The sequence below is a fragment of the Triturus cristatus genome, chromosome 11 (genome assembly GCF_964204655.1).
Source record: "Triturus cristatus chromosome 11, aTriCri1.1, whole genome shotgun sequence".
NCBI lineage: Eukaryota > Metazoa > Chordata > Amphibia > Caudata > Salamandridae > Triturus > Triturus cristatus.
Genome location: NC_140594.1, coordinates 920,516,770 through 920,541,723, shown reverse-complemented (window position 1 = coordinate 920,541,723; position 24,954 = coordinate 920,516,770). Strand labels below are relative to the sequence as shown.

General features: G+C 43.6%; 1 protein-coding gene across 1 annotated transcript in view; it reads left to right on the top strand.

Moving 5' to 3' along the window:
* Positions 1-10,163, top strand: part of LOC146785616 (arylacetamide deacetylase-like) — a 350,497-nt gene extending 340,334 nt beyond the window's left edge. Inside the window, exon 5 of the mRNA XM_085634879.1 lies at positions 8,315-10,163. Within this exon, the coding sequence (XP_085491005.1) occupies positions 8,315-8,923 (609 nt within the window). The 3' untranslated portion in view covers positions 8,924-10,163. The remainder of the gene's footprint in view (positions 1-8,314) is intronic.
* The last annotated feature ends 14,791 nt before the right edge of the window (positions 10,164-24,954 follow it).

Genomic DNA, 24,954 nt, shown 5'->3' with positions numbered 1-24,954 from the left:
GTGCCGTGCACGAGCTTCACTGTGATTGGCTGTGAACACTCCAAACCAGGAAGTGTTGGCAGACATCTTTTTTGTCGGTAGAAGCGAGTCGCCAGAAAACAGAGAAACAAAGGTAGGAAACAAGAGAAGGGGGCAGGGTAGAAACACCCTGATCCCCTAGGCCTGCTCAGGGGGTACCAGAAGGACCCCCAGGGCCAAAAAACATTTTTTTTAAAAAGAAATTGGTGCAATTTGCGCTGGGGTCGCGGGTTCCTGCATTTTATTTTAATGAGACCCCGGGGTGGGCTACGTCTCTGGGAATTTTTTTGAAAAAAATAGCGGGGGCTCGCTGGTGCTGCGGGGGCCCGCTGGGGTCTGTGCAGTCCTGGGGCCCGCTGGAGTCCCCGCTGACTCGGGGCTTTATTCATGTTGGGAGGGGTGTTGCACGGGCCCTCTCCTGGAGCCCTCCATGTGCTTATAACTTTGGCGTTTCTGAAATTTTCCAAAAAGTTTCTCTTTTTTGATCAGCTCCTATCTTGAAAGTTTAGGGGTGATTGGTCAATGGGGGGTTGAGAAAAAAGGGGGGTCCCAAAACATGTTTTCTGAATGCAATTTCCATGCGAAAGTTTAGACAAGACTACAGGTGAAACTGCTGAACAGAATTACGCCAAATTTGGCAGGGGGAAAGGTCTTGATCTAGAAAGCGCGCTTTTGTAGAAATGGTGTAAATCTGTTCAGTAGTGTTTTGAGATATTAAAGGAAAAAAATATATATATATCTGGTCGGTGCCTAACTGCTGAGCACGAGCTTGCGTCTGATTGGCTGTTGACAGTTCAAACCAGGAAGTGTTAGCAGCCATCTTGTGCCTTGTATTGAGTGAAAATATAAAAGAAAGGTTCCGGGGGCAATTTAATAAAATGGAGCTCTGTGTAATGATGATTTGGACGCAGTTAAGGATTAAGATTTATTAACAATAAAGGAGAAACAGGTGAGCGCCAGGCAGTATGACTTCCACTCCAGGACAGCAGTAGGAAGAGAACCCTTTCACGTTTCTTGTGCCCGATATCACCACTTCGCAGCTTTGCCGTTAGAAGCCAGTCCGTCGGCTCGCAGCTCTCTCCCTTTGCGAGTTAGTACGCTGCTCTGCCTGTACCTCTGCGAGCTACTATGCTGCTGTTCCTTTGGGAGCGGACGTCTCGTAGTTCTGCGTCTGTGAGTCGAGCAGACGGGCCACAGTTGTCCCTCTGTGAGCCTGGGTGCAAACTTTTCATAAGTCACACTAATTAAGCATTGAAAAGCCATTTTTTGATTCAGTACATCAGCTGGCATCTGTCCGAGGCATTTCTGAAAACATACCGAAGTTCTTTCTGTGAGAGATACCCCTTTCACGCTGCCTCTCCCCACATCAGCAGGTAACGCACCCTCTTCCCACATTACCAACATACCCCCAACAACATTCTTGGGCCGGAAGTGTCCCTGTGCGGTTGGACAAACAAGAATCTTAGTCATATATAGATTTACATATAAAACATTTTATTCAAACAAAACAACAACAAATAAAACTATGTTCAGCCATGGCGTGTCATTGCTGGTCCATTTGTGATTCACAGCCTGCAAGACAAACAGAAAGATAAGAAGGTGCGTCATGCATCCAGCAAAGGAGATAGAGAGAGAGTGAGAGAGAGGGAGAGAGAGAGAGGGAGAGGAAGAGCGAAAGAGTGAGAGAGAGGAAGATAGAGAAACGGAGAAAGAGAGAGAGATAGAGAAAGAGTAAGATACAAGGAAGAGAGGAAGAGAAAAAGTGTGTGAGAGAGGAACACAGAGAGAGAAAGAGTGAAAGAGAAGAAGAGAGAAAGAGTGAGCTACAAGGAAGAGAGAAACAGTGTGAGAGAGAGGAAGATAGAGAAAGAGAGAGAAAGAGAGAAAGAATGAGATACAAGGAAGAAAGAAAGAGAGAATCAGTGTGAGAGAGAGGAAGAGAGAGAGAAAGAGTGAGAGAGTGGAAGAGACAAAGAGTGAGAGAGAGGAAGCCAGCCAAAGAGAGAAAGAGTGAGACAGTGGAAGACAACAAGAGAATCAGTGTGAGAGATAGGAAGAGAGAGAGATAGAAAAAGAGAAACAGTGTGAGAGAGAGGAGGAGAGAAACAAACCATGAGACAGAGAAAAAGAGAAAGTGTGACAGAGAGTAAGGAACAGATGGAGAGGGAGTGTTGAGACTGGAAAAATCTTTACAGCTCACCTTTGTGCCACCAGTGTGTCTCCAACCACGTGCCGGGAGATAGTGCAGACCTCAAGTTTAGTGATCTGAAAGATATAGAGAGAAAGAGTGAGAGAGAAAAAGAATAAGATACAAGGAAGAGAGAAAGAGAAACAGTGTGAGAGAGAGGAAGAGAGAGAGAGAAAAAGGGAGTGAGAGGAAGAGAGAAAGAGTGGGCTACAAGGAAGAGAGAAACAGTGTGAGAGAGAGGAAGACAGGGAAAGAGAGAGAACGAGTGAGATACGAGGAAGAGTGAAAGAGAGAATCAGTGTGAGAGAGGAAGGGAGAGAAAGTGTGAGAGAGAGGAAGAGAGAGGGAAAGAGTGAGAGAGAGAAAGAGAGAGAGAAAGAAAGAGTGAGAGAGGAAGAGAGAAAGAGTGAGAGAGAGGAAGAGAGAGAGAGCGTGAGAGAGGAAGAGAGAAAGAGTGAGAGAGAGGAAGCCAGCCAAAGAGAGAAAGAGTGAGACAGAGAGGAAGACAACGAGAGAAACAATGTGACAGACAGGAAGAGAGAGATAAAGAGGGAAACAGTGTGAGAGAGAGGAAGAGAGAGAGATAAAGAGTGAGAGAGAGGAAGAGAGAAAGAAAGAATGAGACAGAGAAAAAGAGAAAGTGTGAGAGAAAGAAAGGAAGAGATGGAGAGGGAGTGTTGAGACTGGAGAAAATCTTTGCAGCTCACCTTTGTGCCACCGGTGTGTCTCCAACCACGTGCCGGGAGATAGTGCATCCCTCAAGTTTAGCGATCTGAAAGATAGTATAGAATTAGTAATTGCAGAGTACATACAGCTGCACACACGTAATTCTAGTTTTCGGTAATGCGCAATAAGGGTGGTGCACCCCATCCACTCCCACTGCTTGGAGGTGTCTGTGCGCTCTTGTGTGCACAAACTGCTGCACACTATCCACTACCACTGCCCACAGGCGACTGCCCGCTGCTGTGGAAAGAAGTCTCTCTGCTCACCTTCCGCCACCGGTGTGTGTGTGTAAGAGGGTCCAACATGTGCCGAAGCAACCTCCTCAGCCGTTGCGTACACGCGGTCCAGCTGAACTCAAAATTCAGATTGGGTGTTGATTGTCAAGATGGCCACGCATAATTGCAGATTTTTCACGCATTCAGCTCTGGTGGTGTTGGGGGGTGAACATTGATTCGTGATTCACAGCCTGTTAGATAAAAAGCAAGATAAGATTGTGTGCCCTGCGTCCATGAAAGGAGAGAGGAAGAGAGAAATAGTGAGAGGAAGAGAGAGAGAAAAGAAAGAAAGTGAGAGGAACACAGAGAGAAAGAGTGAGAAAGACGAAGACAGGGAAAGAGAAAGAAACAGTGAGAGAGAGATAGAAATAGTGAGAGAGAGAAGAATAGAGAGAGAGAAAGATGGAAACAGTGTGAGAAAGAGTAACAGAGAAAAAGAGGAAGAGTGAGAGAGAAACAGAGAGAGAGGAAGAGAGAGAGATAAAGAGACAAACAGTGTAAGAGGGAGATAGAAAGAGTGTGAGGGAGAGAAATGAAGAGATGAGAAGGCATACTGAGTGCACACACTGTGTACAAAATTGTCATAGCTCACCTTTTACGCCACCGCTGTGTCTTCAACCATGTGCAGCGACCTAGTAGTATTCTCAAGCTCCCACATCTAAAAGATAGTACAGAATTAGTAATGGCAGGGTTGGTTTAGGATTCAAAATCAATCCAGGCACGCAACAAAAAATGGCCCACATTTGCATATTGCCTTCCCTCAAAACACTGCTTCGGAGAAATTTTATTTAAAAAAAGGGAGGTGGGGGAGATACAAAAAATGCACACATTCGTTTACACTGGTGACTTAAAAACAAGTGAGGCCGCTTCTGCTCAGGCCCCCTGCTCTGGTAGGTATGTATACATTAAAACCGGCCCTGCGAGAGAAAGAAAGTGACACCTCTGCCTGTTGCTAAACGTGAGGTAATAAAACCCATCTGCCTCCAGAAAGACCATTTAGACACCCACTAGGCCGCTGGCTGTATCCGAAGAACAGCGACATCGCCCAAATATGCACCCAGACTGCTCTATAAGCAGCCCACAGTTGGAACTGGGCACCGGCCCCTGAGGCATTGCAGACTTAATTTTAAAGACTTAATTTTAATTGTGAGTCCTGTTGACCGCAGTGTAGGCCAGAGGTAGCGGTCAGTAAGGGCCCATAGTCATTTGGCGTTGAGTTGAGGTGCACAGTTAGTGGCACAATAAGCATTGAGAGTGTATGAGCCTGTGATGATGCTTGGTGCGGATGGGGCGCACTGGAGCAATGTCTCTTGTCTACTGGACTGCGTCATCTGCAATCGCAACTCTATCTGAATTGTGAGTCCTGCTGACCACAGTGTAGGCCAGAGGTAGCGGTGAGCAAGGGCCCACAGCCACGTGCATAGGTTGGTGGCCCCACCGGCCTGCGTAGTTCAGGTTCAGTGGCACCACGTGTCGCCGGCCTTCCATATGCAAATACGCCTCACTAATCGAAGGGAGTCTGATGCTGTGGTCGCTGCCACGGACTTGGGGTCACTCACTACCATTCAGGACTCAGGTCACAGTTTCACATGTGGGATCGGCTTGTGTTGATAGGGTTAGTGGTACCACTTGTCGCCGGCTTCTGTTGAACAAGGTTAGTGGCACCACTTGTTGCGGCTTGTTTTGAACAGGGTTAGTGGCACCACGTGTCGCTGGCTTGTGTTGAACAGGGTTAGTGGCACCATGTGTTGCGGCTTTCATTGTACTGGGTTAGTGGCACCACGTGTCGCTGGCTTGTGTTGAACAGGGTTAGTTGCACCATGTGTTGCCGGTCTTCCACATGAAAATACGCCTCACTGATCGAAAGGAGTCTGGTGCTGTGGTCGCTGCAACAGACTTGGGGTCACTGCCATTCAGGACTCAGGACACAGTTCCACATGTGGGATCAGCTTGTGCTGAACAGGGTTAGTGGTACCATGTGTCGCCAGCCTTCCATATGGAAATATGCCTCACTGATCAAAGGGAGTCTGGTGCTGTGGTTGCTGCCACGGATTTGGGGTCACTGCCATTCTGTACTCAGAACACAGTTCCACATGTGGGATCTACTGTGCCGATGATGCATTGCGCAGGCAGGCCGTACTGGTAACAATGTATGTTTCCTACTGGACTGCGTCATCTGCAATCGCGAGTCGCTCTGAATTGTGAGCCCTACTCACCGCAGTGGAGGCAGGGCCCACAGGTACGTGGCGTTGAATGGATCACCTGACCTGAGTAACCAGGGTGTATACAATTCGCATGATATACTGATAAAAACCCTCATTCACGTACACAAGTCGGGGAGGCGGTGTATCTTGATTCTCCGCCTTGCTTTCTTAAAAACGTGACAGCATCATCATTGGGTTTGTTATGTATGCTTCCTCCATCCGGAGGTGAACCACTGGTTATTGCAGTAGTGATTAGAGAAGGGTGAGGGTGCTCTAGTGAAGTAAATAGCAATAAATGTGGTGTTAAAATCTTGTATATCCAGACTTATACATTTATTCAGTCTGGGTTCAAGATGTTTTAAATAGGTGTTGTGCGTAGGAAGACTGGTTATGGGTCTATCGCACTAAAATAGTCCATAAAAAGGTCAACATGTTTCAGCCTTTGTGGTTGCCTATGTGGGTCAGGGGGGCTTTCTTCAGGACCTAGAGAAGATGGAGGCCGCTACTTGTTAGGGTCTCCTTGAATCTGGGTATGATTTGCCCGATTCTGATAAGGTCGAGTAGTACCTCAAGTCCTACTGTGCGGACTTCATTGGGTGGCCAGGGAGCTAATACCTGCTGCTACGCGGTGCAGCACGACTTGTGCTGTCTCTTCCTCTGGTGACCCGGATCACCAGAGGAAGCGACAGCATAAGCCTCTGAGTTAAGTCTGACTGATCTGTGCCAAGCTACTCGTGGATTAGGCACAGGTTAATTTAGGGTTTGCTTGTCACTTCACCCTGAGAAAAACTGTGGTTGCTGCTTGAGAAGGTGTTCACCCCCCTGAACCAGTGACCCAATTTCTTTTTTTAAATTATACATTTATTTATTGGTAAAAAGATTCAATTTAAAAAAATGTTAGCCTAAATAAATTGTAAGGCAATTAATAGAGCATAGAGTTTGTCTAATTTCCAAATGTTTTTATATTCTGTACCAACATCTACTTGTAGTGCTTTTCTCTTTACGGGGAATGCAAATTATAATATCTGTGCCAAATTGCTACAAATTTCTAGTTGCTACATGCTTTTTTTTCATTTAGGTAAATGAAAAATTATTTTGGGATGGAAAATGTCAATAGTTAGTTCAGAGAACATATGCCAAGGACTGGAAAAGAGTCAAATGCTTGTTCTTTACAATCTCATTTCACGTTACCCGTGGTGCACACTTGTGGATGCCTGGATTATCAAAGGTCAAAAAGATATAACTAGAAGATGGATATGAATAACAAACTGAAAGTAGCTGTATGTACTATTTGATGGAAATGTCCAAAGTGAGTACCTTGATTAAGATAACTCAGAATGAGGGCTGCAGTGTTTTGTTTGCAGTTTTAAATAGAGCAAATGTGACGCAAGGACATTAGAGTGTTCTTCACGAGCACCACATTACATTATGCAAGGTTAGATTTGTTTTGTTTTAGGCATGTCAAAATTAAGTAACTTGCCCAGAATCACAGTATGTGGTACCAATGCTGAGACTCCTACCTGTTTTTCCAGTTCTAAAGTCAATAGCTCAAAGTTCCTACAAACACCGCAGACCTGTCACTCGTCCTGTGTCCCTCAGAGATTTTGGTTCCCTAAATGAGGGCTTATTAGTGGGATTGGATTTAGCTTCATGAAGTCTGCAGAAATAACAACCCAAATTCCCCAACGTGTATTGAGGTCCTTGGTAGGGGTGGGCGGAATTTGCGAAATTCACTTTCGCAAATTATCGCGAAAATGTAAAAAATCTACGCAAACACGCGGAAATATCGCGAAGATGCGGAAGTTTTTTTCCCGCCCGTTCGCGGTATTTTCTGCATGGTCGCGGCTCGCCAACTTACCCATGCCGTTGCTCGCGTGCGCGGCCATCTTGTTTTCACTTGTCTTGCGGTGCATGATCGCGAGAAGAAAGACGTGATCGCGCGACGCATGACGTTACTGCGGGCGCGAACTGTCGCGAGACAGCGCAAATGGCTACCAACAATCCAACATCTCGTGGAGAACGCGACCGGATCGGGAAAACTTGTCGCCGAACGCGGGGATTCAGGTAAGGCGATCGCGGGCACACGAGAATGTATTATTTTACAGCACGAGCAAGAAACAAATTATCGCTAAGCTGCGGAATGCGGAAATTTTGACATTTTTGCGCTTTCCGCGGAACGCGAAAATGCCAAATTATCACAATTTCCGCGAACGCAACGGAATTTTGGCCCAGGCCTAGTCCTTGGTGTGGTGTTTACAAGTGTTTTTCCGGACAACCACAAAAGTTGAATTTGCGGGCTCCATTTGTGGCAAGTTAAAAAAATGATGAAGAACTGTTTTCATGGAAGATATAAAGAACTTTCATATGCATTTCTGGGACATTGCTTGTTCTCCTTTGGAATTAATTTCAAATATGGAGACGGGGAGTTTTGTATCATTCCCAAAATACTTCACAGAATTAAGTGGGCTAAAAAGCAATATCACCTGAACGTGTTACGAATTATGCATTGTGTCTCTGCCTTGAGTGGCAAAATGGACAGAAAAACAGTAGTCTAGAATATGGACCAGAGTATTAACAAGAGTTTGGGATTAATTCAATAATTCTACCCATTACTTTTTTTGCTTTTTATACTTGATATAGGATTACTTCACAGTTACTATTTTAGAATATTATTATAAGATGCATTTTTTTTTATTTGAATGCTACAGGGTATTCTAAGAGATGCTATTTATGGTGTCATGATTTTTAATCTGTGTTATTAAAAATCAGATTTCTAAACTTTTATTGCATATTATATAACAATGAAATTGTTTACATCATTGCTAGTGGTTTTATTTTCGCTGTGCTCAAGATGTGAAAACAAGCTTGAACATTTACTGAATTTCAAAATGTCCCCATTTTTACAGCTGCAAGAGGACATTGAAGTCAAATTTAAACCTAAGATGCAAGCGTTGGTCTATCCAGCACTGCAGACCGTGGACCTTGACACCCCATCATATCGCGAGAACAGTAACATGGTTTTTCTTCGACGAAAGGACATGGTCAAACTATGGAGTAACTACTTTGTCACTGACAAATCTCTTAGAGAAGCTATGGAATCCAACACACATATCACTTTGGAATCTAACAATCTTCTTAAATTTGCAAATTGGAGTAATCTCTTGACAGATGATCTAAAAAAAGACCATGTTTATAACAGCCCTCCGAAGGGAAAATCTGAATTTCTAAAGAGGTATCCTGTAATTACAGATCCAAGAGCAGCACCTCTGTTGGTTGATGATGACAGACTGAATAAATTGCCACTAACCTATGTACTTACTTGTATGTATGATGTCTTAAGAGATGATGGTTTTATGTATGCTGAGAGACTTAAGCAGGCAGGTGTGCAAGTTGTGCATGACCACTATGATAATGCATTTCATGGAATGCTATCCTTGGGTATATGGCCAGTAGATCTATCTCTGACACAAATAATGGTGAATGACTATATTAACTGGCTGAATAAAAACCTGTAGAAAAAATGTAAGCAATATATTACAACATGCAGAAGCGTATAACCAGTGCAAGTACTGTTTGAAGAGTTAAATATAAGTCCTCCATCAGCATTGTTAAGCAGAAACATCATGTTTAATGACAAGTAGTAAATGACGGAGTAAATCAGCTAAATATGTGTATAATATTCAGAAGAGTATACATCAAATAACAGAATAATTGGAAATTCTTTAAATAAACTGAATAACGATTTCAAATGAAACATAACAGAAATGTTTATTTAAATACATTTATTTTGTATACTGTCAAACCAGAAATAACATTTAAAAAATATATTCTGTGTTTAAGGAACTTAGATTTAGGCACTTCCTTTTCTAATAGTAAGAATTCCTAGTTTCCCTATAACATGCCTTTGTTTTATATGTGTTGACTATGATTTTTTTTTTTTTTAAATTATGACTTACAAAAATAGTTTACTTCTAGTGCCAGAAATCCAAGGATATCAGTTTTTATTTCACACATGTTATCTTTCAATTGTTACCTTGCTTTCAGTTTTAGGATTAGCACAAAAATGTATACACTCAATTTTTTACAAACATATAAATACAAAAAATTAAAAATGAGAAACAAGAGCAGGAATTGTGAAAATAATAAGCCAGCCTAAGCAAACATGTTAAGAGTAATTTTTAAAACCTGGCTTTTTTTCTTTAATGTTTTATTTTCTGGATTTTTCACAGAAAACAGAAGTGGAACCCATTACAAAAGTTATCAAAGGTCAGCTAATTCATACGATAAGGATTATTGCATTGCTCAAGCATAGAAACCATAGAGTGAAATAATGCCCTTGACATTATAATAACCTGATCGAAGAGAGCAGGGCCTGGCTCTAGGGCAGTGCGACCGGTGCCACCGCACAGGGGGCTGGTTTCCTGGGGGAACCATGTTTGCAAGTTTATTCTGTTTTTAAAGCACATGCTGCAGCATTCCTTTCCTCCGGCAATTACCAGGCCTCACAAAAATGTCAAGATAACTCCCGTGATTAATGTTCTTCCTGGAGAGAGATCAGAGTTTTGTATAGCTGATGATTTGACTTATGTGAAGGTAGTGCAGAGGGTTAATATGCCTGCTGCAAAGAACATGTACCAAGTAGATTACAAAGTGCATATAATGTAAACAGATCAACAGGTTACTATTAATGTTTTTAAATACATATGGTAATGATTTTTAATTAGTCAAACAATAAAAGGTACCATTCCGTCAAAAGCTGGGCCATATTTCAATCGTATTATTTGGTCTTTATCGAGGTGTAGGTGAATACCAATTTGTTTGGTAGAGTCAGGGGTCCAGGTCAGGAAGTATTCAAGATCCCCAGGTTCTATACACCAGGTTAAGGGAAACAGTTCTGATTTGGCCCAATTTATTTGTAGGCCCAACAGGCTGCCAAAGCGCACAATCTCTCGGACCAATGGTGGAATGTTGTCATTGGGGTGCTGGACGAATAGCACAATGTTGTCAGAATATAATGATGCAAGAAGTGAGCCAAGGTAGAGTTGGCATCCGCAGTGCATGTGTTGTTCCTGTAAGTGGCGAGTAAGAGGATCCATTGCGATTATAAAAAGGTGAGTGCACAACCCTGGCAGGTACCTCTAAAACAGGAAAGAGGTCAGCAAGGGAGACATCTACTATCAAGCAAGCTGATGGGTTGGCATATAGGAGCATCATTGAACCAATGAAAACAGGCAGGTAGCCAAGTTTTACTAAGGTTCCCTTAAGAACAGCCAATCTAGGGAGTCGAAGGCCTTTTTCGCATCAAGTAATGGGTTGACGGGGAGATCCTATTTAACACAGAGAGTGCTGTTCTTAGGTTAAAGGAGGTGGATCTATGAGGTATGAAGCCTGACTGCATTGGTGAGATAATGTGGTCCATCAGGTGTGAGAGTCTAGTGGTTAGGGCCTAAGCAAAGATCTTATTATCTGCATTGAGAGGAGATAGTGGTGGAAAAGAAAAACAGAGATAGGGTTCTTTGCCAGGTTTCCGCATTAATGTCAGGGTGGGAGGGGGGGAACCCCCAGAGAAGGCCTCTGTATACATAGCAAGCAAATGCGGGTGAGAAGGGTTGTGAAGATCTTATAGAAGGCACCGGTAAGCCTGTCAAGGTCATGGGCCTTGGTGACATCCATAGCCTTGATTGCACTGATTATTTTGTCACTTGTGATGGGTTCAGAAAGGAAATGTCCTTGGCCGTCTGAGGTCCAGACCATGGCGAGCTATGCAAGGTATCTTTCTATGTTAGCTTTTGCTCCTGGGGAGCGAGACGTATAGAGCAGCTCAAAAAATCACTGCAGATCTGATGGTTTGCTATTGTTATCTGTGTGGACTGCTCCGATGGGTGTGTGATGTTCAGTGTTGACCCAGCCTGGCGATTGGGATCATGTAAACGAGCAGGTGTGCAGCCGGGGTGCTCGCCTTTGCTGTATCTGTGAGCTACAGTGTAACTCTCTATGTATTTCACCTCTCGCCCAGTGAGGCCCTGAAATTCGGACAATAAGGTCGAGCGGACATGTAACTGAGAATATATATCAGAGCAGGAGTCTGCCAGATCAATATTGTGCAGTGCTGATTCGATCCGCGTCAGGTTAGTTTGGATGTCTCGAAGCACACCAATGTGCGAAACAATGCTAATGTCGAGTATATAGGCCTTAAAGGCTTACCAAAGGGTAGTCTGAGACAAAACCATGCCTGTATTTAAAAAGTATAATATTCAACTATGGCATCATGTAAACTGGAGAGAAAGACTTGGTCATGCAAAGCCTCACCCGGGAATCGCCAGAAGGGTCATAGAGTGAGTTTGCTAGGGATGTGTAAATGTAAGACCACTGGACATTGGTTAGACAAGGTGCGGGGTATATGTTCAACATCAGCAGTGAACAGGGATGCACTGGCCAATATGAGCCAGTAGTCTAGCCTCGTCGATACTCCATCCAGAAGAATAGAATGTAGAGTCTTTATTAGTGGGGTATCGCGTACGCCAAATGTCTTTGAGGCTGTAGGTATCGATGAGCTGGTGGAGTACAGCCCGGGCATTTGGCTTACAGGGTGGGAACGTGCTGGTGGAGTCTGCAGCTGGGATGAGAACTAGATTGACGTTACCACCAATGACCACTAATTCGGCCTCTTCTCACCCCATTTGCATGTCTACAGTGTGGAAAAATTCCAGGTAATCGATATTTGGGGCATATATTTTAACCAATAGGTATGCTTACCCGCTAGGGAACTGGTGAGTAACATATAGCACCAATCTGGATCTTCCTGGCAGTTATGAAAGGTAAAAGGAACAGGCTTAGGTATAAGGATGCATGCCCCCGTGAGTGAGAGCTATACTTGAAAAAGCATTGGTGGGGTCCCCACATGTTTGCAAACAGTTGAGGGTTGCGGGGAGAAGATGAGTCTCTTTAAGAAATGCGATCTTGATGCTATGTCGAGTTAAGTATGTGAGAATTTGTTTGCCCTTGTGTGTGTTATTAAGACACTGTATATTCCAAGATATACAGGGGATATCTAACCCCTTTATAGGCATCAGAAAATGGAATAGATAAATATTGAGAATGGAAATGAGGACCATAATAGTGAGCAATTTAGTAGGTTTTCATGCTGCAATGGGAGATAAACCACATTTGAACAATCCAAAAATATGCAATCCCCCTCCACCAACACAAGACACAGAACCACCCAGCAAATCCCTGATACCAAAAAAAAAAAAAAGAAACAACCCAAGCATATCAGGTTGGTGTACACTAGGCCTGGGCAAAAATTTCGTTCCGTTCGCGGAAATTGCGATAATTTGACATTTTTGCGTTCCGCGGAGAGCGCGAAAATGTCAAAAATTCCGGTTTCCGCAGCTTGGCGATAATTTGTTTCTTGCTCGCGCTGTAAAATGATACATTCTCGCGCGCGCGCGATCGCCTTACCTGAATCCCTGCGTTCGCCGACAAGTTTTCTTGATCCGGTCGCGTTCTCCATGAGATGTTGTATTGTTTTTAGCCATTTGCGCTGTCTCGCGACAGTCGCGCCCGCAGTGACGTCATGCGTCGCGCGATCACGTCTTTCTTCTCGCGATCATGCACCGCGAGAACAACTCAAAACAAGATGGCCGCGCCCGCAAGCAACCACATGGGTAAGTTGGCGACCCGCAACCATGCAGAAAATCTCGCGAACATGCCGGAAAAAAACTTCCGCATCTTTGCGATATTTCTGCTTGTTTGCGATAATTTTAAACATTCTCGCGATAATTTGCGAAGGTTAATTCCGCAAATTCCGCCCACCCCTAGTGTACACCATTGAGGGGTGGCAATGCCGCGGACTCCTCGGTCCAGTGGTCCAGTGATGTCTATGTAGTTGAGATACCAACAAGCATCACACAGCAAGCGAAGAATCATACAAACATATCTAAGAATTGACCCAGAGTGTTCAATGAGCCATTATTAAGTAGAGTATATGCGCATCCCAGCAGAGTCAGGGATGACAGATTCAAGATCAAACAGAGCAGCAGGTTATAATGAGCAGCAGTCAAGTCAATTTGCAGGAGTTGAGCCGGAATGGGGAGTGCGCACGATCAGAAGTGTCTCCCCGGGGGTCTGGGTAAGCAGCTTTATATGGTTCACATAAATTCACCACCTCGTCCGGAAACACAAAGAAGCGGGCCTACCATTAACCTCGATCTGAAGTTGCACCGGGCAAAGCATGGCACACCTGAGTCCTAGTTTGTGTAGCACATTCTTGGCATCTGCGAATTTGCGGCAGGCTTTCTGCACCATGGACGTAAGATCTGGGAAGAATAAGAGCGGGGCACCTTGATGATGTATGGTGCCTTTTTCACAAGCAAGGGGTAGAATAGTGCCTCAGTCTTGGTAATTCAGAAGACAGCCTATCAATAGCCTCGGTGCAGCACTCACAGGGGGCGAGGGCCAAGAGACCTGCACCCGCGTTCCAAAGTGAATGCTGAAGTGAAACTGGTAAGGTCAAACAGTTTGATTAGGAGAGATTCCACAAAGTCGTCTGGGTCGCTCCTATTTCTTGTTTCCACAATGCCATGAATGTGGATATTATTCCTACATGAGCGCACCACCAAATCTGTAATTCATTGCAGCAACTGTTTTAAGAACACGTTCTAGCTTCTCAACCTGCCTCGACATGGAAGTATGTTGATAATCTCAATGGGGTAACCCAGTATTGTGCAGAACCTGAGGATAGGTGCAGCATAGGAACAGTGGTTCTGCCACCTGAAAAAACTTACACTTTTATGTCCCCCTTTCCTGATCTGATTTACAACATATGTGTAAGAAGCACACAACTGGAAAAAAAGACAATTTAAATTCAACAAATCTCACAACTGGAAAAAAAGAGAATTTAAACTCAACAAATCTTTTTGTATTTGAAAAATGCATAGATTTGACAAAATAACCAAATGCAATATGGAACATACACAACAAAATACATGTGAATATTTACAATAGTGATATGAATTGATGACAGATTGTGACAATACACACCACAATACTCCATAAATATTTACAAAGAAACAAAATATCAACATGGAACATCTATTTCTTCATTATGTTACTAGCAATAGGGGTCGAAACATCGACGCTTCAGAACTACCATTTTTTCAGCCCAGCAAGATCCAAATAATTGAAGCGGTCTTGCTAGGGTTGTCTGTGATCGCTAGTAACATAATGAAGAAACAGATGTTTCATGTTGATGTTTTGTTTCTTTCAATTCATGTCAATATTGTAAATATTCATGTGTATTTTGTTGTGTATGTTGCATATTGCCCTTTGGTTATTTTGTCAAACCTACGAAATTTTTTAAATACAAGAGGATTTGTTGAATTTAAATTGGCTTTTTTCAGTTGTGTGCTACTTAGACATATGTTGTAAATTCCATCTGGAAAGGGGGACATAAAAGTTTAAGGGGCAGATTTACGAGCCCCTTGCGCCACTTTTGCGTCACTTTTAACATGGGAAAAGTGACGCAAAAGTGGCACAAGGGGCTTGTAAATCTGCCCCTAAGATTTTTCAGGTGGCAGAACCACTGTTCCTATACTGTGCTGACATGGGAGTAAGCCCGTCATCAAGGCTAGACATGCGTTCCTCCCTGCTATCAAGCCTGATGTTGACTCTCCAAGTGGTCCCCCATACTGTCTAGTCAGTTAGTAAGGTCATCAAAGCAGGCATCAATAGAGCAAAACCACGCCTTGATCTCCATCATTATAGCAGTCATGTCTAACCTCAGACATAGTTGCGGTTTTGGTAGGCTCATCAGTATCAGACTGGGATACCCCTGTCGAGCAATCTCGGGTGGCTCAAATAAGACCTCGCATTGCTTCCGATCATTTCTGCCCATCATTAAAGATATAGTGCTTTATAGCCAAATATTATTGGAGAGGTGTTATTCTTCCAAATTGAGAGCTGATTACCCAGTATCGAAAGCAGGGAGGCGGAGGATGTCAGGTTCTCACAGTGGCTGTAAATTCCTGCAGCAGAGCCAGCAATGTCAATACCCAGTCAAAGGGCGACAGCAATGTTCTGTAGCAGGGTCGGTGCACCCCTGCCAGCGCAGCTGTTCAGGCCGACTCCTGCATTTAAGAAAGGCACTGGGGGTCCATCATGCTCCTTGTTGGACCCGGCCCTTCTGGCAGGTTCACCCCGAAACTTTTTGCTTTTTATTGGTGACTTGATGTAGTGATTTTTGGTTTCTGCGCACTTTACCACTGTGTCCCAGGGTAAAGTGCGTGCGTGTTGTGAGTTTGGCCTGCCCTCCCATAGGAATGCATGGGGGAATGTATGTGTCCTGGTAGTTCCTGTTGCGTGGGGTGTGCAGGCCCGAGTTTGGTATGTGCGGACTCGTGTGATTGAATGCTGCGCGATGATGTGTGCGGCGTGCATGTACCTAGTGTGGAAGTGCCACTTCTAGAAGTGGGCACTTCGGTGTGCAATATGAAATGTGTGGCTTGTCTGGCGATTGGCTGGTGGAGGTCATGTGACGGACTAGGGAAATCCCCAAAGTCAGGAGGAGTCACCCAGTGGTGAATGGGGAGTTTAGCATACTGATGGCTGGGGAGGAGTACACCTGGGTCCTGAATAGGACAGGGCTTTCCCCACACAATGCTGGCTCCGGCCCCTGTGGTGCGTCTGATGACCCTAGCCCTGCCAGTGAATAGGGAGAGGGGCTGAGCAAAACAAAGTGCTCAGGAACCTGTTGTAACTGGTTCGCCCCTTCCCTGCACCTTCAGACAAAGACTTTTACTGTATAAAAAGGGGCTGTGTCCCCTTACAATTTGTTCTTCCAGGATCCGATCTGAGGGGGCCTGCTGCTGCTGGGCGCCAGGAGAGACCGCCACTGGGGACTGCCTCCCTGCTGGAGGGCCCTGTGAGCTGGCCCCTGGGCCCAGTCTTTGCCCCCCCTGCTTGAAGACTTTTTGGTTGCTGGATTTTCGCTGGCAGCACCTGGGAGCGCTTGGATTTGCTGTATAGCACTAGTAGCGCTTTAATTGGTGCCCTGGCGCTTCTAGCGCGCTCCTGTGTGACCTCGGTGCAAACGAGGGAATCCCCGGCATAGGGATTCCCCCCCTCGTGAGCCGGATCGAGTGAGAGCCCACCCCGCATTGCGTGCTCGTTGGCGGGTGCCCACCCCGCTTATTCCATTACTTAGTTGGCGGGTGCCCACCCCGCTTCTGTGTGGTGGTTGCGAGGGAGCCTACCCCTCTTATGAGCCAAGAATCACCGCCGCGGCTGGGGAAACCCCGGAAGTCAGGCAGCGCTGACTAGGACGGGGGCGTGGCCCAACCAGGAAGCGGACGGGAGCCTACCCCGCGCTCCTGGGATCCTGACGACGAAGGAGAAGGAAGCCGTGTGGTGATCGAGGGAAGCGGACGGGAGCCCACCCCGTGCTTCTCCACGGAGAAAAGGACGTGACTTCCCAGCCCCGCCGCGAGAGAAGTGCCGACGTGTGCTGCGGCCCTGGAGCAGAGAGAACGGAGGCGACGCGGGAGTCCCCAGAGCAACGGCCCGGTGAGTACAGAAGGGCTGGGGACTCCACGCATGTGCTGGGGGTGCGGGGGCAGTGCTCACGAGCCCCGTGAGGCTCCAACGTTCTTAGGGGGCATTGATTGTGTCCCAGAGCCTGCGAGGCTCCAATGTTCTTAGGGGGCATTGATTGTGTCCCAGAGCCTGCGAGGCTCCAACGTTCTTAGGGGTCATTGATTGTGTCCCAGAGCCTGTGAGGCTCCAACGTTCTTAGGGGGCATTGATTGTGTCCCAGAGCCTGTGAGGCTCCAACGTTCTAGGGGGCATTGATTGTGTCCCAGAGCCTGCGAGGCTCCAATGTTCTAGGGGGCATTAACTGTGTCCCTAAGCCCAGAGAGGCCCCACGTGACGACGGGGCAAATTATTGCGTGGCTGGAGCCCAGGAGAGGCTTCACGAGAGCGGCAGATTTGTGTAGAAGGGCACAGGGGTGCCCCCGCTCATTCCTACAGCTGCCCAGCACTTAGTGGGCAGCTGCCACGTTTAGGTTGGAACCTTACGCTTGTGGCTTGGCCAGCTGGCGCAACCTTACTGGGACAGGGCGTCCTAGCCCCGACAAGGCCAGTTGGCCTAGGGACTGCCACAGGTGGTGGCTTATATGAGTTCTTGCGCAATGGTTCCTTTCCTGCACCTCTGAATGTGTGTTTATGCATCATGTGCCTTGCTTTACACCGCTGAATGTATTTTATGCATCATGTGTTTTCCTTCCCTACACCTCTGAATGTTTTAGGCATCATGTGTAATTTGCGTTTACCCCTACAGGTATTGTGATACTTAGGTGGTTGTTTGTTTTCTCCTAGTACAGGTGGTGCTAGTGAGGTCCCAGTTCCCTGCGTGACATTCTCCTAAAGTGGTTAGGGTTGCGTAGGTGGTACTTTCTGGTTACCAATAGTTACTGGTTGTGTGTTATATGTGTATTTTGTGCTACAGTAATTTTATATTCTAAAAGTGCTGATTCCTGACAGTGGTCCATGTGGCCCTGTCCCCTGTACATATAATCCCTCGTAAATTCTGCCCGTGCCTGTTGGCACATTGTAAAGTGTGTGTTTTTATCTAATGTGTTTTGTATAATACAAAGGCTATTTTTATAGAATACCTTGTGGGGAGTTTCCTTTGTGGTGGGCCTTGGGTGTTGTTGCTGGGAGCGCGCGCAAACGCTTTACACCTTGCCTCAGAGATAAGCCTGACTGCTCGTGCCAAGCTACCAAGGGGGTGAGCAGGGGTTATCTTTGGCGTGTAACTTCCTTGCCCTGACTAGAGTGGTGGTTTCTGCCTGACTTTGGCGCAAGCCTTAGCCAACCAGAAATCCCAGTTCTAACACTCCTCAAAAGCCAAACAAATGGTGCTCTCTGGCAGGTTGTACCGCCTGTTAATGCCCCCTCCACATCACCAAAAGAGGGTGGGGAACTGTGTGAGGAGTGAGAGCAAGGCACAGTCCCAGCCCCCAGGCAAAAAACAAGCAGGACTGAGGCATTCATCAGGCACGCAGGCTCACCCGTCCAACATGGCGACGATGGTGGTCAGGTTTACAGGCCGTCTCCAGCGTCTGTTCCACGTGCAGGAGAAGTAGGTGGTCTCGTTGTCAAGTGTACCGGGGAGTGAGAGGCAGATCCAGCACAGGAAAGTTTGGGTTTGCACTCAGCGAGAGCCAATGGTCTCAGCCCCAGGCTCGCCCGCGGCCCCTCTCACTGCGGAGCCTCCAAAGTGGCGCTGCTCTGCACAAGCTGGTGGTGAGAACTCAACTCTCTGGCACCCCCGGATTACATGGGATGCCCTAGTGGAAGGTAGTTGCGGGGTATTTTCGGGGCCAGGATGTGTACCTGTGTATGTGTTTGCATGCAGATTTTTCCCGCATTCGGATCGTGAGCTCAGGAGCTCCGTAGCTAAGCGGCCATTACGGCCATGCCCCGGAAAGCAAACAAAATGACCAACAGAGTTTTTTTTTTTAGCTTAATAAACTTTATTGAACAAAAAATGTCAATAACATACATTAGAGGCATAAAAAGGAATAATGCATAGAATAACTTGTGAACAAAAATAAAGTAGGCAAATAATCATAATAGAAAGCTGTTTTGGGAAACTTAAGGGGAGGGAAAGAGGGGGGAAAGATGGGGAATAAAACATATTAACAATGACAATAATAACTATTAAATAAATATCAATGCTATTTTCCTAAGAGTTATAAAGTATAAAGGAGCAGATAACTGTTGTGTAAAAGATGCATCAAACATTTAGAAAAAGAGGAAAGATAGAACAAAGAAGAGGGAACTCAATTCAAGGGGGTTGGAAATTTTCAGAACGATAATGAGAAACATTTTTAAGTGAAACCTTATTTAGATATGTAGTTAATGGTAACCAAAAAACATCTCTATTTACATTTGTATTGCATTGAGAGGCATAAGCCATATCTAAGCTATGATATTGACAAACAGTATTCCACCATGGCGTAATTGAAAATTTGGTTAAACATTTCCAATTGATCGTAATTTGTTGAAATGCTAAAGCCAACAAAAAAACAAACAAACCTCGCCCCTGCAAGGACAAAGGGATGGCTTCTGATAAACTGCCCATAAAGAGAAGAGTGTTGGACATGGGTGTATGAATCTGAAAAATGTTAGAAATACGAGAGCAGATTTGTATCCAAAAAGAATGACCAGGGGGCATGAAAAAAAGTGATGTGAAAGATCTGCAGATTGAAAGTCACAGGACCAACATTTCTTATCATCTGAGTTTTTGAAATTAGCTATAGAAGTGGAAGTGAAATAAAGTCTGTGATAAAGAAAAAACATAGATTGAGTGCTAGAAGTGGATCTTGAGATTTTAAGCGACCAAGCCCAGATCTCATTCCATATATCAGTACTCCAGTTAAAGTCTAATTCGGATTCCCAAGCAAGTTCCACTTAGGTTTGTCTCGCTCCGGATTTGTGGAATAAAATAATTTATAGATTTTGGAGGCTTTCATTGTTAATGCTAATATTTTGAGAAGTGAGTCCTGAGTGACAGGAGTTTCATCTGAAGGAAGGGAATAAAAAATGCTTAGGAATATCTCCATCAGTATAGAAAATTTGTGCAATAAGGTACGAGGGCGTTTAAACAAAGCTTGAAAATCTGGAAAAGAGGAAGGAGAAAAACCATCAAATAAATCTGTAACCCAGGTAATTCCCTTTACTCTCCATGAAGCCCAGTATAGAGGTCTATTATTAATAGTTATAAGATGATTATGCCACAAAGGAGAATGAAAAAAGTATGTCTAGATATTAATTTCGGCCGAAGATGGGGTCGCAACAGAGAGCAAGTGTGCTTGAATAGTGGAAGGGATGTGAGGGAATTTTTGGCAGTGAAGGAGAGAACTTCCTTGGTCGAGAAAGGAGTAAACAAACAGCGTTCAATAGTGACCCAAAGAGGAGTGAAGGAAGAGGATTCAGTGAGAAGCCAATGAGAAGCTTGTTTTAAACTGAAAGCTTTATGATATAAACAAAAATCTGGAAAGTTTACCCCACCCACAAGTCTCGGTTTTCTAAGATGAAATAGAGAGATTTTGGATTTTTTGTTTTTCCATAGAAATTTGGAAAGAAGAGAATCAAACTTTTAAAAAAGGTAACGATGATACATAAAGGAATCATTGAAAAGTAATATAATAAAATAGGAGTAATCATCATCTTAATGGAGTCCAAACGACCCCACCAAGAGAGAAAGAGGGGATTCCAGGATAAGAAAAGTTTGGAGATGCAATCTAGAGCTATATTCATGTTCAATGTAACCGAATCAGTAATAGAGTCAGAAAACCAATTACCCAGATATTTGATCTTAGAATTATTCCAATGAAAGCTAGTAGATTCAAATTGTTGTTTGAGACAAAATGTTGAGTGGAAGAACTTCAGTTTTATCAGAGTTGATCTTATAACCTGACACCACTGAGAATTCAGAGATTTCTTGTAATAATGAAGGAATAGAAGAGTCTGGGTTAGAAATGAAAAGTAAAATATCATCAGCATAAGCAGATAATTTCAGGTGATTATCTCCATATGGAAACCCAAAAATAGAAGAATTTTGACGAATACGGGGAAAGGAAAGGTTCAAGAGAGAGAATAAATAAAATGGGGGATAAAGGACAACCCTGCCGAACACCTCGATGAAGTGAGAAATGCTGCGTAATTTGACCGTTGACAATGGTAGTGGCAGATGGAGAATAGTAAAGGAGAGAGATAAGAAAAATTAATTTAGCACCAAAACCATGCCATTGTAAAGATTTGAACAAAAAGGACCAATCCACCCTGTCAAAGGGTTTTGCCGCATCAATGGAAATCGCCGCCAGAGGAATAGATAAAGAAGGAGCCTTGTTTAGAACATTAAAGAATAAACGAGAATTATCAGAAGTTAGTCTAGCTTTAACAAATCCACATTGTTCAGGGCCTATTAAACGAGGAAGGAAGGATTCCAGGCGCATTGCTAAAAGATTAGCAAAAAGGTTATAATCAACATTTTCCAATGAGATGGGACGGTAATTTTTGTAGCATTTAGGATCTTTGCCTTCCATATGAATAAGACAGATAGAGGTTTCTAAAAAGGTACCACTTGCTGCACCTGTAGAACAGAAATGTTGGAAAAGATAAAAAAGTTTTGGTAATAACAAATTGGAAAGGTGGAGATACATTTCTACAAGAAAACCGTCAGACCTATTTTTCTTTAAAGAATTCAAGGAGGAGGAGAGACTTCTGGCAGAGATAAATCCCTATCCAGAGAAGCAAAATCCAGATCAGAAGAGGAAGGAAAAGGAATAGGACTAAGATATTCATTAATTAGTGAATCAGTGGGAGGTGATTCAGGGGTATATAAAATACTATAACATTTTGTAAATTCAGCTGATATATCTTTATCCTTGAAGAGAAGTGTACCATCAGTAGATTGAATGGATTCAATAAATGTTTTCTCCTTTCTAGATTTTAAATAATTAGCAAGAAGGGAGACGATTTTATTGCGACCACCATGGTATCTAGCGCTACTGTGGAGCATAGTGAAGGAAGCGTTATCTGCAGAAATTTTATTAAATTCCATTCTAGCCCTAATAAGTTGTTGCAAGGTAGCGTCCGATGAAGAGGTATAGAATTGATGCTCTAAATGTTTGATGGAAGATAAAAGTGTTTTATGTTTATTGGAGGATAGTCTCTTTTTCTTGGAAACAAAATCTATAATAAACCCGCGAGCAGTGGTTTTGAAGCTATCCCATACCACAACAGGGGACATAGACGTATCTTCATTAATAGAGAAGAATTCTTCAACAAAAGATGTAAAAGAAGAGGAAAAGGTTGGGTCCTGTAAAAGATCATTATTAAACTTCCACCTAGACATTTTAGAATGAGGAGGAAGTAAGTCAAAGTCATCGATCACTGGAGCATGATCTGAATTCAATATGGGCTTGATCGAAGAAGAAACAAGGTTTTGGGCTAAAGATTTAGAAAGAAAGGTATAGTCAATCCGGGATAAGAAACCATGGGGAGGGGAGGAAAAGGAAAATTCTGATTGGTCTGGGTAACAAAGTCTCAAGGCATCAACCAGTTGGGTCTGTGTAATAGTATTAAGAAATTGTTTGTGAGTTTTGTGAGGAATAAAACGTACCTGGGATTTGTGATCAATAAAAGGGTCTAAACCTTGATTGCAATCACCTCCAAGTATGAAAAACTCATCTTTATGTTGAAAAAATGTATCTGTGACAGTAGGCCAAAAAGAGGAATCTGGTTGGGTTGGACCATAGAGGTTAAAAATAATGAGAGGAATGTTGTTAATTAATAATTTAACGATAATCCATCTACCATCGGATTCAATATCTTGTGTAACAACAGTGCATTTCAAGTTTTTTATGGCATAAAATAACAACCCCATTCTTCTTTTTAGTAGTTGGAGAGATCAATACTGAGCCAACCCAATTACGTTTAAGTTTGAGAGCTTCAGCCTCTGATAAATGGGTTTCCTGTAACAAGACTAAATCAGGTGTATAAGAGGCTAGATGTGAAAGAATTCTCTGCCTTTTTATAGGATTATTAAAACCTCTTACATTCCATGTAATTACTTTGAATAAAAAAGAGTGACGTTAGATAAACAACAGTGTATTATTAAGAAAAAATACAAATGAGCAGGAAATACAAAATTAACATGTGAAAAATTGAGAAGACTAGATATAAAGAGTAGGATAATATGAGAAAAACTAAAAAGTGAGATGAGAGAGGTGAAAAATAAAAGAGAGTTAAGAAAATAGCGAAATCTTACAATAACTGTAGATGAGGAAACAAAAAGCAGTAGGGAAGAAGAAGACATGATATAAAGTAGGAAAAATCAGATAAAAAAGGAAAGGGAAAAAGTAACTGTATCAGTAAGAAGGGAGAAGTAAGGAAAAGAAGGAAAAGGAAGGAGAAAGGAAAATCAATCAAAGACAGTACATATCCAAAAAGGGATGACTGAGAATAACATACCTGAGGGGGACAAAGGGAGATACAATGGGGCAATGACGTCACATGACAAGATGAACCATCCGAACCAGGATGACCAACCGCATCAGGACAAGGAAGAAAAGGAGACGGACCACACAGATTGAAAAAAAAAACATGAACAAATCTGTAAGGATATATAAAGAATACAATGAACATTGAAATAATGCAATGAGGGATATGCAGCTTATAAACAAATAATAATAAGTAAGATGAATATGAACCACATATGCTAGTTTAAATGAGCAACCTCAGAAGAAATGAGCCACAGATGGAACATTACTGCAAAATTTCAAAGCAGTAAGTAAAACAGAAAAGTCATCCATTAGAAGGTTCAGCAGTGTCCATGTCTCTTGAAGTATGGGAATGGATACATTTCCGAAGTTCCGCAGGATCTTGAAAAGACTGAGTCTGGGTCTGGTAAGTCACCTTAAAAATGCAGGGATGAAAAAGACCATATCGAGCACCAAGAGATCGCAAGGGGGCTCAGAGATTAAGGAACTCCTTTCTTCTTGTTGCAGTGGCATTTGATACATCTTGAGAGATAAACAACCTCTGGCCGAGCCAAGAGATGTGTCGTTTGGTTCTGGCTGCAGAGGGAACTGAAAGTAGGTCAGTAAATTTCAAGAAAAGGATAATGACTCCCCTTGGCTTGACCCGAGACACAGAGCTTGAAGAATGTGGACCCAGTCTGTGAACTCTCTGAATGCTAAGAGATGTAGAGGAGGGCATATCCAAGAGCTTCGGTAGGAAGGAGGCAAAGAAGGAGACAGGGTCATCACCCTCGAGAGCTTCAGGAAGACCGTAAATGCGTAGATTATTCCTTCTATTCCTATTTTCTAAATCTTCTGTGTGTTGTTATAGATCTCGTATCTCCCTTTACAAAGAAGAAAGTCTGTGAGAGTTATCATGTACCACTGAGAGTTGCTGTTCCACTGAAGAGACCCTGCCCTCCATTGTAAACCATTTCTCCTCCAGAAGTTGCATCTTACTGTTGCTTTCTTCCACGAATGGACGCAGAGCTCGAATTTCCTCTAGCAACAATTCCATGGAAATAGGAGATTGTGCCTTGTCAGGAGAGGGAGGATCATGCTTTAGGTGTTTAGAAGATGAGGAAGGTGATGAGGTTTTGGTAGTGGTAGACTGTGATGAAGAATTACGATTTGAAGCAACACCTGCCATTGTTTCTTTGGCATGAGACGAAAGTGGTTCTGAGGAAGAAGTTGGTGGTGTCAGAGTGGAATGACTTTTAAGTACAAACACAAATTGTGGTTTACGCAGTCTTCCCATGTATAGAATATACTCAGGTTACGTAGAGAGTGATGAATGAACTATATAACAGCAGTGATCTTCAATCCTCACAAAAAGAATAATGTGAAATAAACTCTTGGGTTGACTAAAAGTCTCACAAAAGAGGATACTATTCCATTATAAACCTGAGCGATAACACCAAGCAAAAATGATCTAATATTGCATTGATGATAGAGCC